Source organism: Hoplias malabaricus, chromosome 4, assembly GCF_029633855.1.
Source record: "Hoplias malabaricus isolate fHopMal1 chromosome 4, fHopMal1.hap1, whole genome shotgun sequence".
Lineage (NCBI taxonomy): Eukaryota > Metazoa > Chordata > Actinopteri > Characiformes > Erythrinidae > Hoplias > Hoplias malabaricus.
The window spans coordinates 765,038-779,997 of NC_089803.1; the positions used below are offsets into that span (position 1 = coordinate 765,038).

General features: G+C 42.5%; 2 protein-coding genes across 3 annotated transcripts in view; one reads left to right on the forward strand and one right to left on the reverse strand.

The window, feature by feature from the left end:
- LOC136694206 (zinc finger protein 850-like) overlaps positions 1 to 14,960 on the reverse strand; it is a 241,995-nt gene that overhangs the window by 115,081 nt on the left and 111,954 nt on the right. The window contains exon 3 of the mRNA XM_066667587.1: positions 14,833 to 14,848. Within this exon, the coding sequence (XP_066523684.1) occupies positions 14,833 to 14,848 (16 nt within the window). The remainder of the gene's footprint in view (positions 1 to 14,832; positions 14,849 to 14,960) is intronic.
- Positions 2,573 to 9,594, forward strand: LOC136694235 (zinc finger protein 135-like). Of its 2 annotated transcripts, XM_066667628.1 has the most exons (3): positions 2,573 to 2,705; positions 5,727 to 7,176; positions 7,451 to 9,594. In XM_066667628.1, exons 2-3 carry the CDS (start codon positions 5,783 to 5,785, stop codon positions 7,470 to 7,472), a joined length of 1,416 nt encoding a protein of 471 aa, XP_066523725.1. In that variant the 5' UTR covers positions 2,573 to 2,705; positions 5,727 to 5,782; the 3' UTR covers positions 7,473 to 9,594. The 2 variants fall into 2 exon arrangements, with proteins under 2 accessions (XP_066523725.1, XP_066523724.1); XM_066667627.1 differs by having other exon boundaries at positions 5,727 to 9,594.

The following is a 14,960-nucleotide window of genomic DNA, read 5'->3' on the forward strand; positions in this document are numbered from 1 at the left end:
GTCACCCGGAGGAAACCCACGTAGACCCAGGGAGTACACACCACACTCCTCACAGACAGTCACCCGGAGGAAACCCATGCAGACACAGAGAGTACACACCACACTCCTCACAGACAGTCACCTGAAGGAAACCCACACAGACACAGAGAGAACACACCACAATCCTCACAGACAGTCACCCAAAAGAAACCTACGCAGACACAAGGAGAACACAACACACTCCTCACAGACAGTCACCCGGAGGAAACCCACGCAGACACAGGTAGAACACACCACACTCCTCACAGACAGTCACCTGGAGGAAACCCATGCAGACACAGAGAGAACACACCACAATCCTCACAGACAGTCACCTGAAGAAACCTACGTAGACACAGGGAAAACACAACACACTCCTCACTGACAGTCACCCGGAGGAAACCCACGCAGACCCAGGGAGAACACACCACACTCCTCACAGACAGTCACCCGGAGAAAACCCACATAGACCCAGGGAGTACACACCACACTCCTCACAGACAGTCACCCCGGAGGAAACCCACGCAGACACAGGGAGAACACACCACACTCCTCACAGACAGTCACCTGGAGGAAACCCACACAAACACAGATAGAACACACCACACTCCTCACAAACAGTCACCCCAAAGGAAACCCATACAGACACAGGGAGCACACTCCTCACAGACAGTCACCTGGAGGAAACCCACGCAGACAAAAAGAGAACACACCACACTCCTCACAGACAGTCACCCAGAGGAAACCCACACAGACACAGAGAGAACACACCACACTCCTCACAGACAGTCACCCGGAGGAAACCCACACAGACACAGAGAGAACACACCACACTCCTCACAGAGTCACCCGGAGGAAACCCACGTAGACCCAGGGAGTACACACCACACTCCTCACAGACAGTCACCCCGGAGGAAACCCACGCAGACACAGGGAGAACACACCACACTCCTCACAAACCCACGCAGACACGGGGAGAACACACCACACTCCTCACAGACAGTCACCCGGAGGAAACCCAAACAGACACAGGGAGAACACAACACACTCCTCACAGACAGTCACCTGGAGGAAACCCACACAAACACAGATAGAACACACCACACTCCTCACAAAGAGTCACCCCAAAGGAAACACATACAGACACAGGGAGCACACACCACACTCCTCAAAGACAGTCACCCGGAGGAAACCCACACAGACACAGAGAAAACACACCACACTCCTCACAGACAGTCACCCGGAGGAAACCCACACAGACACAGAGAGAACACACCACACTCAGACCAAGGGAGAACACACCACACTCCTCACAGACAGTCACCCGGAGGAAACCCACGCAGACACAGGGAGAACACACCACACTCCTCACAGACAGTCACCTGGAGGAAACCCAAACAGACACAGATAGAACACACCACACTCCTCACAAACAGTCACCCCAAAGGAAACCCATACAGACACAGGGAGCACACACCACACTCCTCACAGACAGTCACCCGGAGGAAACCCACGCAGACACAGGGAGAACACACCACACTCCTCACAGACAGTCACCTGGAGGAAACCCAAACAGACACAGATAGAACACACCACACTCCTCACAAACAGTCACCCCAAAGGAAACCCATACAGACACAGGGAGCACACACCACACTACTCACAGACAGTCACCCGGAGGAAACCCATGCAGACACAGAGAGTACACACCACACTCCTCACAGAGAGTCACCTGAAGAAAACCCACGCAGACACAGAGAGAACACATCACAATCCTCACAGACAGTCACCCAGAAGAAACCTACGCAGACACAAGGAGAACACAACACACTCCTCACAGACAGTCACCCGGAGGAAACCCATGCAGACACAGGTAGAACACACCACACTCCTCACAGACATAGAGAGAACACACCACACTCCTCACAGACAGTCACCCGGAGGAAACCCACACAGACACAGAGAGAACGCACCACACTCCTCACAGACAGTCACCCGGAGGAAACGCACACAGACACAGAGAGAACACACCACACTCCTCACAGACAGTCACCCGGAGGAAACTGAAACAGACACAAGGAGTAAACACCACACTCCTCACAAACAGTCAAATATTTATTTTTATAGTGGGCCATTTTCTAGTTTAAACTGATTATAATCCAATACTGTGCTGAGTACAAAACAAATAATACAGTCCTATAGTTCTGTAATCAAATTAAAATAATGATTGTAGACATGAGAGACCCAATGGATTTCATAAGGGGTTTGCAGTTCACCCCTTAATCAGATTACCAAAAATATATATTTAAAACACCAGAAGTGCTGTGTATTTAGTTTTCACTGAAACCTAATTTTAAACTATATACATAGCAGAGGGAACCTAGTTCTGTTGGAGAGAAACTATGCCCTTTTTTAAAATCACAAAGGCTGCTTTTCCTACATTTGCCTTCCCACAAAACATCAGGATCCCCCACTTGCTGCATTACGCCCCTCCCACTTGCTGGCCTCCGGACTGCAGAGATAGTTGATCTCTGTGGGCACTGTCCAATAGGAAAACAGCTTTTATGATTTTCCCGCCAATCGTGTGAGAGGGGGCGGGTGTTGTGGAGCGAAGAGAGTGTGTGTGAGAGGGAGAACAGGAGGAGAGCTGTGTGTCGCAAAGAAATCAAGACCTGTTTTTACTGAAGGTAAATATGGGTTTAAGATATTTACACCACGTTTATATCGTGTTTTACTTAAGATAAACGTGTTTAAGATGTTTACACCCCGTTTATACCGTGTTTTACTGAAGATAAACGCGTTTAAGATGTTTACACCCCGTTTATACCGTGTTTTACTGAAGATAAACGCGTTTAAGATGTTTACACCCCGTTCATACCGTGTTTTACTGAAGATAAACGCGTTTAAGATATTTACACCTCGTTTATACCGTGTTTTACTGAAGATAAACGCGTTTAAGATATTTACACCTCGTTTATACCGTGTTTTACTGAAGATAAACGTGTTTAAGATGTTTACACCCCGTTTATACCGTGTTTTACTGAAGATAAACGCGTTTAAGATGTTTACACCCCGTTCATACCGTGTTTTACTGAAGATAAACGCGTTTAAGATATTTACACCCCGTTTATACCGTGTTTTACTGAAGATAAACGTGTTTAAGATGTTTACACCCCGTTTATACCGTGTTTTACTGAAGATAAACGCGTTTAAGATATTTACACCTCGTTTATACCGTGTTTTACTGAAGATAAACGTGTTTAAGATGTTTACACCCCGTTTATACCGTGTTTTACTGAAGATAAACGCGTTTAAGATGTTTACACCCCGTTCATACCGTGTTTTACTGAAGATAAACGTGTTTAAGATATTTACACCCCGTTTATACCGTGTTTTACTGAAGATAAACGTGTTTAAGATGTTTACACCCCGTTTATACCGTGTTTTACTGAAGATAAACGCGTTTAAGATGTTTACACCCCGTTCATACCGTGTTTTACTGAAGATAAACGCGTTTAAGATATTTACACCTCGTTTATACCGTGTTTTACTGAAGATAAACGCGTTTAAGATATTTACACCTCGTTTATACCGTGTTTTACTGAAGATAAACCCGTTTAAAATATTTACACCCCGTTTATACCGTGTTTTACTGAAGATAAACGCGTTTAAGATGTTTACACCCCGTTCATACCGTGTTTTACTGAAGATAAACGCGTTTAAGATATTTACACCACGTTTATACCGTGTTTTACTGAAGATAAACGAGTTTAAGATATTTACACCCCGTTTATACCGTGTTTTACTGAAGATAAACGCGTTTAAGATATTTACACCACGTTTATACCGTGTTTTACTGAAGATAAACGAGTTTAAGATGTTTACACCCCGTTCATACCGTGTTTTACTGAAGATAAACGAGTTTAAGATATTTACACCACGTTTATACCGTGTTTTACTGAAGATAAACGAGTTTAAGATGTTTACACCCCGTTCATACCGTGTTTTACTGAAGATAAACGAGTTTAAGATGTTTACACCCCGTTCATACCGTGTTTTACTGAAGATAAACGCGTTTAAGATGTTTACACCCCGTTCATACCGTGTTTTACTGAAGATAAACGCGTTTAAGATATTTACACCACGTTTATACCGTGTTTTACTGAAGATAAACGAGTTTAAGATATTTACACCCCGTTTATACCGTGTTTTACTGAAGATAAACGAGTTTAAGATATTTACACCCCGTTTATACCGTGTTTTACTGAAGATAAACGCGTTTAAGATATTTACACCCCGTTTATACCGTGTTTTACTGAAGATAAACGCGTTTAAGATGTTTACACCCCGTTTATACCGTGTTTTACTTAAGATAAACGCGTTTAAGATGTTTACACCCCGTTTATACCGTGTTTTACGGAAGATAAACGCGTTTAAGGTATTTACACCACGTTTATACCGTGTTTTACTTAAGATAAACGCGTTTAAGATGTTTACACCCCGTTTATACCGTGTTTTACTGAAGATAAACGCGTTTAAGGTATTTACACCCCGTTTATACCGTGTTTTACGGAAGATAAACGCGTTTAAGGTATTTACACCCCGTTTATACCGTATTTTACTGAAGATAAACGCATTTAAGATGTTTATACCGTGTTTTACTGGATAAACGCGTTTAAAATATTAACACCCCGTATATACCGTGTTTTACTGAAGATAAGCGCGTTTAAGGTATTTACACCACGTTTATACCGTGTTTTACTGGATAAACGCGTTTAAAATATTTACACCCTATTTATACCGTGTTTTACTGAAGATAAACGCGTTTAAGATATTTACACCCCGTTTATACCATGTTTTACTGAAGATAAACGCGTTTAAGATGTTTACACCCCGTATATACCGTGTTTTACTGAAGATAAACATCTTAAACGCGTTTACACCCCGTTTATACCGTATTTTACTGGATAAACGCGTTTAAAATATTTACACACCGTTTATACAGTGTTTTACTGAAGATAAACGCGTTTAAAATATTTACACCCCGTTTATACCGTGTTTTACTGAAGATAAAGATACATTTAAGATATTTACACCCCGTTTATACCATGTTTTACTGAAGGCAATATACCTGAGCAATTAATCGAAATTCACATTTAGAATTTCTAATTGACATAATCTTGTCCATATCAATTATGTTGATTATTTTTAGTCCCGTTTGTCCCCACTGTGTGTTCATGTAGTGTCCCTTTAAAACCGCACTACCAAGCTGTAGTCACGTGATTCTGCCCCCATCACCTAAATGCTAAATCAAACCAAGTGACTGGAGCAGCTTGTTTTGGACGTGCTGTGTTTTGATTATATTTAAGGTGATGCTGAACAAAAAGAAGTTAAATGTAAACAAGCTCTTAGCAACATTAGAAAAATAAAATCCCATATTTAATACTGGAGCATGTTTACAGCACAAGACTTGTCATTGAACTATGAGCGTCAAAAATACAAAAACAAAATAATCGTTCATTAATCGAAATTGTGGTAAAATGTACAATTAATCGTGATATTGATTTGCACTTATATTGGCCAGCCCTAGATGTTAGCAGTACTTAAGGTGGAACTCACTACAAATTCAGGAGAATATTGGTCACCAACAGAGAGCCAGGGGAGAGAGAGTTTAACTGATTTATCTTTATTTCTTTATTGTCTTCCAGGACAGAAGACCGTCTCTTTGGATATATTCTTTGGCTCCTGTTGTGAATATAACACAATGTTGAGATCAGGAGTGATTAAATGTGAGGATTTGGAGGACAGAAGCTCCAGTTCTCAGGAAACATCCTTGGATACTCCCCACACTCACACATCCAACAGGAAATCTCAGACAATTGAAAACAAACAGAAAACTTATGAATGTGGAGAGTGTGGGAAGAGTTTTACTCAACAGGGTAATCTCAAAACACACCAGCGCATTCACACAGGAGAGAAACCGTATCACTGTTCAGAGTGTGGGAGGAGTTTTAATCGACAGTGTAATCTCCAAAAACACCAGCGCATTCACACAGGAGAGAAACCGTATCACTGTTCAGAGTGTGGGAAGAGTTTTACTCAACTGTCTAATCTCCAAAAACACCAGCACATTCACACAGGAGAGAAACCGTATCACTGTTCAGAGTGTGGGATGAGTTTTACTCAACAGGGCCATCTCCAAAAACACCAGCGCATTCACACAGGAGAGAAACCGTATCACTGTTCAGAGTGTGGGAAGAGTTTTACTCAACAGGGTAGTCTCCAAAAACACCAGCGCATTCACACAGGAGAGAAACCATATCACTGTTCAGAGTGTGGGAAGAGTTTTACTGAACAGGGTAATCTCCAAAAACATCAGCGCATTCACACAGGAGAGAAACCGTATCGCTGTTCAGAGTGTGGGAAGAGTTTTACTCACCAGATCAGTCTCCAAACACACCAACACATTCACACAGGCGAGAAACCGTATCACTGTTCAGAGTGTTGGAAGAGTTTTACTCACCATCTTAGTCTCAAAACACACCAGCGCATTCACACAGGAGAGAAACAGTATCATTGTTCAGAATGTGGGAAGAGTTTTACTGAACGGGGTAATGTCCAAAAACATCAGCGCATTCACACAGGAGAGAAACCATATCACTGTTCAGAGTGTGGGAAGAGTTTTACTCAACAGAGTAGTCTCCAAAAACACAAGCGCATTCACACAGGAGAGAAACCGTATCACTGTTCAGAGTGTGGGAAGAGTTTTACTGTAAAGGGTAGTCTCCAAAAACACCTGCGCATTCATACAGGAGAGAAACCGTATCACTGTTCAGAGTGTGGGAAGAGTTTTACTCAACAGAGTAGTCTCCAAAAACACAAGCGCATTCACACAGGAGAGAAACCGTATCACTGTTCAGAGTGTGGGAAGAGTTTTACTGTAAAGGGTAGTCTCCAAAAACACCTGCGCATTCACACAGGAGAGAAACCGTATCACTGTTCAGAGTGTGGGAAGAGTTTTACTGTAAAGGGTAGTCTCCAAAAACACCTGCGCATTCACACAGGAGAGAAACTGTATCACTGTTCAGAATGTGGGAAGAGTTTTAATCATCAGAGTTCTGTCCAGAAACATCGCTGCGTTCACCCAGAACCAGAAAGGTTAGCACTGAATGAGGGATTACCTTCAGAAATTGGGATTTAATTTTTGTATTTGGTCAAATTCAATGTAAAATATATCCTTAAAGCTGAATTGTGTAGTGCTTGGGAATTTGGAGACGTCTGATTGAACTGTGTGATTCCAGATGCCACGGATTGTTTATGGAACTTTTATTTTTATTTTATTATAAGATATGACCTCAGAATTAATTATTACAGGTCCTATTTACCCTCTCATTCACACTGTCATTGTTGTGTTTCACTGTGCTCCAAATAGAGACAATACAACTCCGTATTGAGCTTCTGCTACCCGTTTGACCCCCATCATCACCATTCCTCCCTATTTCTGGGGCTGGTCTGTATACCCTTGGAAGGGGAAAGATCAGTGTTGATGGAGCTATTAGTCTTACGGAGCACAGGAGTCATGGGGCTGTGCTACCAGGACCTCAGCACACATCCAGACAGACTGTTTTCCTCATTCAGATCGCCATGAAGGACATGCCTGCTTATCACTGCAGCAAGACAAGTGTGCCGTGAAAAAGCATTTATTATAACTAAGTTAAAAGGCAGTTGAATTATAATGATTTGGTCTATTTCCATATTGTATCTATGTCTATAGTAGAGTCTCTCAGGTGATATTTGTGTCCTGAGTACAAACATTATAATAATGTGTATCTTGCTCAAAAGATTCACATTCTATGATCATCTGATGACTCTCTGGGCCCTCTTTGAAAATGAACCTGAAGGATGGTACAGGCTACAGGGCCAGATGATACTCAATGCCTCCCGCTGAGGGAAATCAGCCTGCTTCACTTGAGAACTCCAACTCCCAGAATCCTCAGCGGTGTCACATGATCACCTCCACTTATCTGAGATCTTTTCACTGTTCCAAATCTGCTGAATATCAATCACCCCTGTTTCTCCTTCATGCTCATTAGACAGAGTATTTAAATACAGTGTTGGTTAAGATTATCTGTGCATTCGGCGCTTTTCTATTGTTTCTATTTTTCTCCTTGGATTTGCCTTTTGGATCTGTTGTTTAGTTGTATTTTTGGCTTGATGTCAGACTTTTATGTTTATGCTTTTGGATTGTCCTCTATAGGATATTAAACTGTTTTCAGTATCTGTTGTTTCAGGTGCTGCACATATTGATGGTATGGTGTGGTATATAGGGTACAAAGATACTGGGGCCATACTTCATCAATGGAAACCTCAAGGCCACTGGATATGCGAAATTGCTACATGATGTGTTTTTCTCTTTATGCACTGAAGCTGGCACGTTCCCTGAGTTTTTCCAGCAAGATGGTGCACCATCACATAATGGGTGTCACGTCCGAGCATTCCTAGATGAGCAGTTTCCTGGAAAGTGGATTGGTCGTCGTGGGCCAGTTGAATGAACCCCAAGGTCTCCCAATCTGACCCCCTTAGACTTTTATCTTTGGGGTCATCTGAAGGCAATTGTCTTTGCTATGAAGATACGAGATGTGATACTGGAAGCCTGTGCTAGCATTTCTCCTGCAGTGTTGCTATCAGTGTGTGAAGAGGGTTACATTGACAATCCAACACAATGGGCAGCACTTTGAACACATTTTATAAGTGGTTAGAATCTTGTAAATAACACGTGAAAGAATGAAGTTACATTAAAACTTTATGTAGCTTTACAAGCACACCATTATTTTTGTTGTGAAATTCCAAATAAATTTCATGTCACATGACCCTCTTTCCATTGAAAAACACAAGTTGTATCCAAAATGGCCACCAGGGTCACCACCCATCTTGAAAAGTTTCCTCGCTCCCATATACTAATCTGCTACAAAGAGGAAGTTAATATCTCCAACCGTTCCCATTTTATTCAGGTGTATCCATATAAATGCCCCACCCTGTATACACAAGTCAGCAGCACTACAAAGCCAAACCTGGATATTTTCTGCTTTTGATACTCCTTTCTATTCTGGAAAAAAGAAACAACAGCCAGTATCTTTTGCAAAAATGACAGATACAAATGAAAACACCAAATTCAAATTAATAATAGTAATACTAATATAATACATGTTATAAGCTGCAGTTTGTACTTCATCTTACAGTCATTATAATTGATTACCAAATAAGCCTAACAAAATAATAGAATGTCATAATTGAATAGTAAATTTGTAATAGTGGATATTCAAAATGGATATGTTGGGAGAGGAATTTTGTTGCCTGCTTAAAGACAGCTCTTTCAATGATATTAGACAGGAAGGGGAGGAGAGAGACTGGTCGGTAGTTCTCTACTATAGCAAGAGAAGGTTTTTTGAGTAGAGGTCTTTCTTGAGCTTGCTTGAAGGTGTTTGGAAATGTTCCAGAGGTTAGTGAAGAATTGATTACATGAGTGGCTGCGGACACAGTGGACGGGGCTATGGTTTGCAGTATCTCTCCACCAGGTTGTTTTCCAAAATTTCCTCCTCATGTTTGTCTGAGTTGGTCCTACTTAAGCCAATGAAGATATTTGTTGGAGTTTGTTTTACATGTAAAATAGTCATACATTATTGAATGAAGGATAAAATGTAATGAATGAACTAAAGTGGTGGTAAATAAAATACAAATAATCATAGTGAATGTTTAATGACCAAAAACTAAGCTGAGTGTATTAAATTTCTATTTGTCTGTTTCTCCCATCCTGTGGGGGTGCATGAGACGAGGAGCTGGCCGAAAAGGGGGTTGAAGTTTGAAGTTACCCAAAGCAGACTTCACAAAGGCCAGTCACCCACAAAAGCCTGCATTAGTACATCCCATTAACAGGTCTCATTATTAAAAAGTAATAATTAGAAATTAATTGATTTGTTTATCTATTTGCAGTTAGTCCAGCTATGCCCCGGCCCCTCGAAAATTCGCCCACAGTGCAGAAAATCGACATGTTAGTAAGAAAAAAACAAAAAAAGGGAAGTTAAGTATCTATCTCTGTGTTGGGGCGTCTCTCAATATTTCTTCGATGGATTTCATTCTGTGGTATTCCAATATCCATGTTAATTTTATTCTTGGGAGGAAACACGTGTTTGAGAACGAGGGATGCCACATTCCATAGGGGATTAGTGGACTGCTGGCTTAAAAGTCAAAAAATAGGTACAAGTGAAAGGGCTGGACAAAGTGGGGGAGGGGGAGGGGGAGTGACAAGACATGACATCATTTGGTGCTCTGCTCGGTAGCGTCTGTATGAATCATTCAAGGCACCTTTTCTGCATTTTTGGTAATTATCATATGTAGAAGTGCTTGTTGGGCCTTATATAAGTTTGTATATTCTTTAATTACAAGGTAGTTATAGAATGTTTATATCAATCTTAATTTATGGTGTACTTGGTAATTATATTACTTAGTAAAGGGGATTTAGTGGTGTGAATTTGTATTGCATATTAAGGTTTTGATTTTTTACTGAAGTTGGCAAATTCAATTGGGGTTTAATTTTTGTTGATTGTGGTAATGTAGTGGCAAAAGAGGGGAAAAAATGGCAAAAGAGGAAAAAGGGAGAGAAATACTTTTTGAGATTTGTTGACACTGTGAAATCTGGAACAATTGCTATACGTAAGGGTCAAAGCCCTAAAACTCTACTGGATGCTCGTGATCTCCAGGCCCTTAAACGTCACTGCACCTCAAACAGGAATGCCACTGTCAAGGAAATAACAGAATGGGCTCAGGAATACTTCCAGAAAGCATTGTCAGAGAACACAATCGACCGTGCCATCCACCATTGCCAGCTAAAACTCTACAGCGCAAAGAGGAAGCCATTTCTAAGCAAGCTACACAAGCTCAGACATTTGCACTGGGCCAGGGGTCTTTTAGAATGGAGTGTGGCAAAATGGAAGACGGTTCTGTGGTCAGATGAGTCACGATTTTAAGTTCTTTATGGGACGCCATGTCATCCGGACCAGAGAGGACAAGGATAACCCTTGTTGTTATCAACACTCCGTTCAGAAGCCAGCATCACTGATGGTATGGGGTTGCATGAGTGCTTGTGGCATGGGCAGCTTGCATGTCTGGAAAGGCACCATAAATGCAGAGAACTATGTTCAGGATCTAAAACAACATATGCAACATCTAGACGTCATCTCTTTCAGGGAAGACCCTGCACTTTTCAACAAGAAAATGCCAGACCACATTCTGCAGCAATTACATCATGGCTACGTAGGAGAAGGAGCCTGGTACTGAAATGTCAGCCTGCAGTCCAGATCTTTCACCTATAGAGAACATTTGGCGCATCATAAAGAGGAAGGTGCGACAAAGAAGGCCCAAGACGATTGAACAGTTAGAGGCCTGTATTAGACATAAATGGGGGAGCATTCCTATTTCTAAACTTGAGAAACTGGTCTCCTCTGTCCCCAGACGTCTGTTGAGTGTTGTAAGAAGAAGGGGGGATGCCACACAGTGGTAAAAAATGGCCTTTTCCCAACTTTATTGGGATTTGTTGACGCCATGAAATTTTGAAACAACATATTTTTTCCTTAAAATGATATTATATATCCCTTAATATGATATGACATTCTCTCAGTTTAAACTTTTGTTCTGTGATTTGTGTTCTATTCTGAATAAAATATTAAGATGATGGCACCTCCACATCTTTGCATTCAGTTTTTATTCATAATTTGTTTAGTGTCCCAACTTTTTTGGAATCCGGTTTGTAGATAATATTATGTACACTTTACAAGGGTTTGCTAAAGAGACAATAAGACGGTTTCAGTATTTGTCAAATACAAAAAGAAGTCACAGACAAACATTGTTAAAACCTGACATGGCTCTGGATTACATTTTAGCTAAGCAAGGAGGTTTATGTGTGGCTTTGAATCTAACAGGGGATACCTGTTTCACCTTGTGGGAAAAATGATTCAGTAATCATTATATTTTTCAGCTAGCTTTTATTTTGAAGAAACAATATTATTTTACCTTGTGCAACAGGAAAAGGATAAACGGTGTGTGTGTGAAGTGGATGGGTGTTAACGGGCTGAACTCAGCAGTAAACAACAGACTCTCCCAGTAAAGGGGTCAATAGGTCATTGGAAATCCTTAGTAACAGCCTAGGAACGACTGACGTCTGGCATTAGGGAGCCAATCAGGGTGAAGCACATACCTAGGGAGAAGGACTATCATTATATTTTATCGGGGGTCAGATGTGAAACAGGCGGAGAACAGCGCAGAGACACAGAGAGGCACATCTGTACTGTTCTTCCCAGAATTCTGTTTAAATAAACTGTTTGATTGCTAAGCCTAATTTTCCTCCTTCCACAATGTGTCCCTACCCCATCTCTCCTCTCTCTGGAACTCGCAGGCGCTTCTACTTCCACAGATGGAAACAAAACCTTAATAACCTTCGCTCTCTATATCACACATCCACACCCATAACCAATTCCTTCTCAATAGGTCTATGGAACTGTCAGTCTGCAGGAAACAAAACAGACTTCATCTCCGCCTATGCAAACCATCTTTCACTAGACATCCTAGCCCTCACTGAGACTTGGATCAAACTGGAAAACAGCGCTACCCCCACTGCTCTCCCCATCAACTACAGATTCTCACAAACCCCACGGCCTGGTAAACAAGGTGGTAGTACGGGGCTGTTGATTTCCAACACATGGAAATATACCCAGTTCGAATCATCAGTCTCGTACAGCTCCTTCGAATTCCATGCCATCCTGATGACTGCACCTGTAAAAATGTATGTGGTCGTTGTATACCGTCCCCCGGGGCAACTGGGTTATTTCCTAGAAGAACTAGACACCCTGCTTTCATCCATCCCTGAACATGACTGTCCCATGCTCATTCTCGGTGACATGAACATCCACCTTGACACTCCAGCTGCTGCTGACTTCTTCTCTCTGACCCACTCCTTTGAGCTACAGCAGGTATGCACCCCCTCAACTCACAAATCAGGTAATGCACTTGATCTCATTCTCACCAAACACTGCCTAATTAACTCTGTAAATGTTACTCCTCTACATCTCTCTGACCATTTCTTTATTCAGCTCGATGCTTGTCTCCCTCAGCAACCTACTGTGTCCGCTCCCTCTGTCCCCTTCCGGCGCAATCTCTGCAACCTCCAATCTCCCACCCACTTCTCTGCCCTTGTGACTTCTGCTCTCCCACCCCCCCAGCACCTTCTCATCTCTTGAAGTCAATGATGCCACAGAGTCACTCTGCACAACACTGAGCACAACACTGCTTAGATCGCCTGTGCCCTCTGACTACCAGACCTGCAAGACCCATGCAGCCCCACCCGTGGCCTACTGACTCCCTTCGATGTGCACTAACCTCAGAGCTGCTGAGAGGAGATGGCGAAAAACAAAAGACCCATCACACTTGACACAACTACAATCCCTGCTCTCAGCCTTCTCAACAAATGTCACCATTGCAAAAAAAAAATTCTACCAAGACAAAATCAACAACGCTACTGACACCCGGAAGCTGTTTTCAACCTTCAAGTCTCTGCTGAACCCTCCACCTCCACCCCCTGCAACCAACCTCACTGCTGACGCATTTGCTGACTTCTTCACCAGCAAAGTTGTGGCAATCAGCAGCCGGTTTTCTGACCCTTCTACACAGCCTCCAGCTCTCCCTTTGAATCCTCCTAAACCTGCTGCTTCCTTCCCTTCTTTCACTCCTCTCACAGAAGACGAGGTATCAAATCTTCTAAGAGGTGGCCGTCCTACATCCTGTCCACTGGATCCCATTCCTACCACCCTACTGCAAATCATAGCCCCGTCCATTGTGTCCGCAGCCACTTATGTAATCAATTCTTCACTAACCTCTGGAACATTTCCAAACGCCTTCAAGCAAGCTCAAGTAAGACCTCTACTCAAAAAACCTTCTCTTGCTACTTCTATAGTAGAGAACTACCGACCAGTCTCTCTCCTCCCCTTCCTGTCTAAAATCATTGAAAGAGCTGTCTTTAAGCAGGCAACAAAATTCCTCTCCCAACATAACCTTCTTGACTCAAACCAATCCGGCTTCAAGAGCGGCCACTCGACGGAAACTGCACTTCTGTCAGTAATGGAAGCTCTTAAAGATGCCAAAGCAACAGGTCAGTCCTCAGTTCTCATTCTGCTTGACCTATCAGCAGCATTTGATACGGTCAACCACCACATCTTACTAAACAAACTCACTGACATGGTCTTCAAGAACAATGCACTCTCCTGGTTTGAGTCTTATCTCACTGGACGATCCTTCAATGTGTCATGGCTTGGACAAACATCAGCGTGACACCACCTCACCACAGGTGTGCCCCAAGGTTCAGTGCTGGGACCCCTCCTCTTTGCCTTGTACACCACCTCTCTAGGCCCAATCATACATTCGCACGGCTTCTCCTATCACTGCTATGCATATGACACACAGCTCTATTTATCCTTTCCTCCAGGAGACACTTCAGTGGCAACTCGAATCTCTGACTGTCTCTCTGCCATATCTCTATGGATGAAGGAACATCACCTCCAACTGAATTTATCCAAAACTGAACTACTGGTCATCCCAGCCAAGCAAGCTGTTCTCCACAACATCAGCATCAAGCTAGAGTCCCTATCAGTGACTCCCACCAAGGTTGTAAGAATCCTAGGTGTCATGGTTGATGACCAGCTGACATTCGCAGATCACATTACCGCTGTAGCTCCATCATGTCGCTTCTCCCTATTCAACATAAGGAACATTAGGCCATACCTAACTTAACATACAACACAGCTCCTTGTTCAGACGTTAGTAATCTCCCGTCTAGACTATTGCAATGCCCTCCTGACAGGTCTTCCGGCCTGTGCTGTGAGACCGCTACAGATGAT

Bases quoted from the DNA above. Each gene is read 5' to 3' on its own strand.
- LOC136694235 (XM_066667627.1), top strand. From the start codon at position 5,783: ATGTTGAGATCAGGAGTGATTAAATGTGAGGATTTGGAGGACAGAAGC.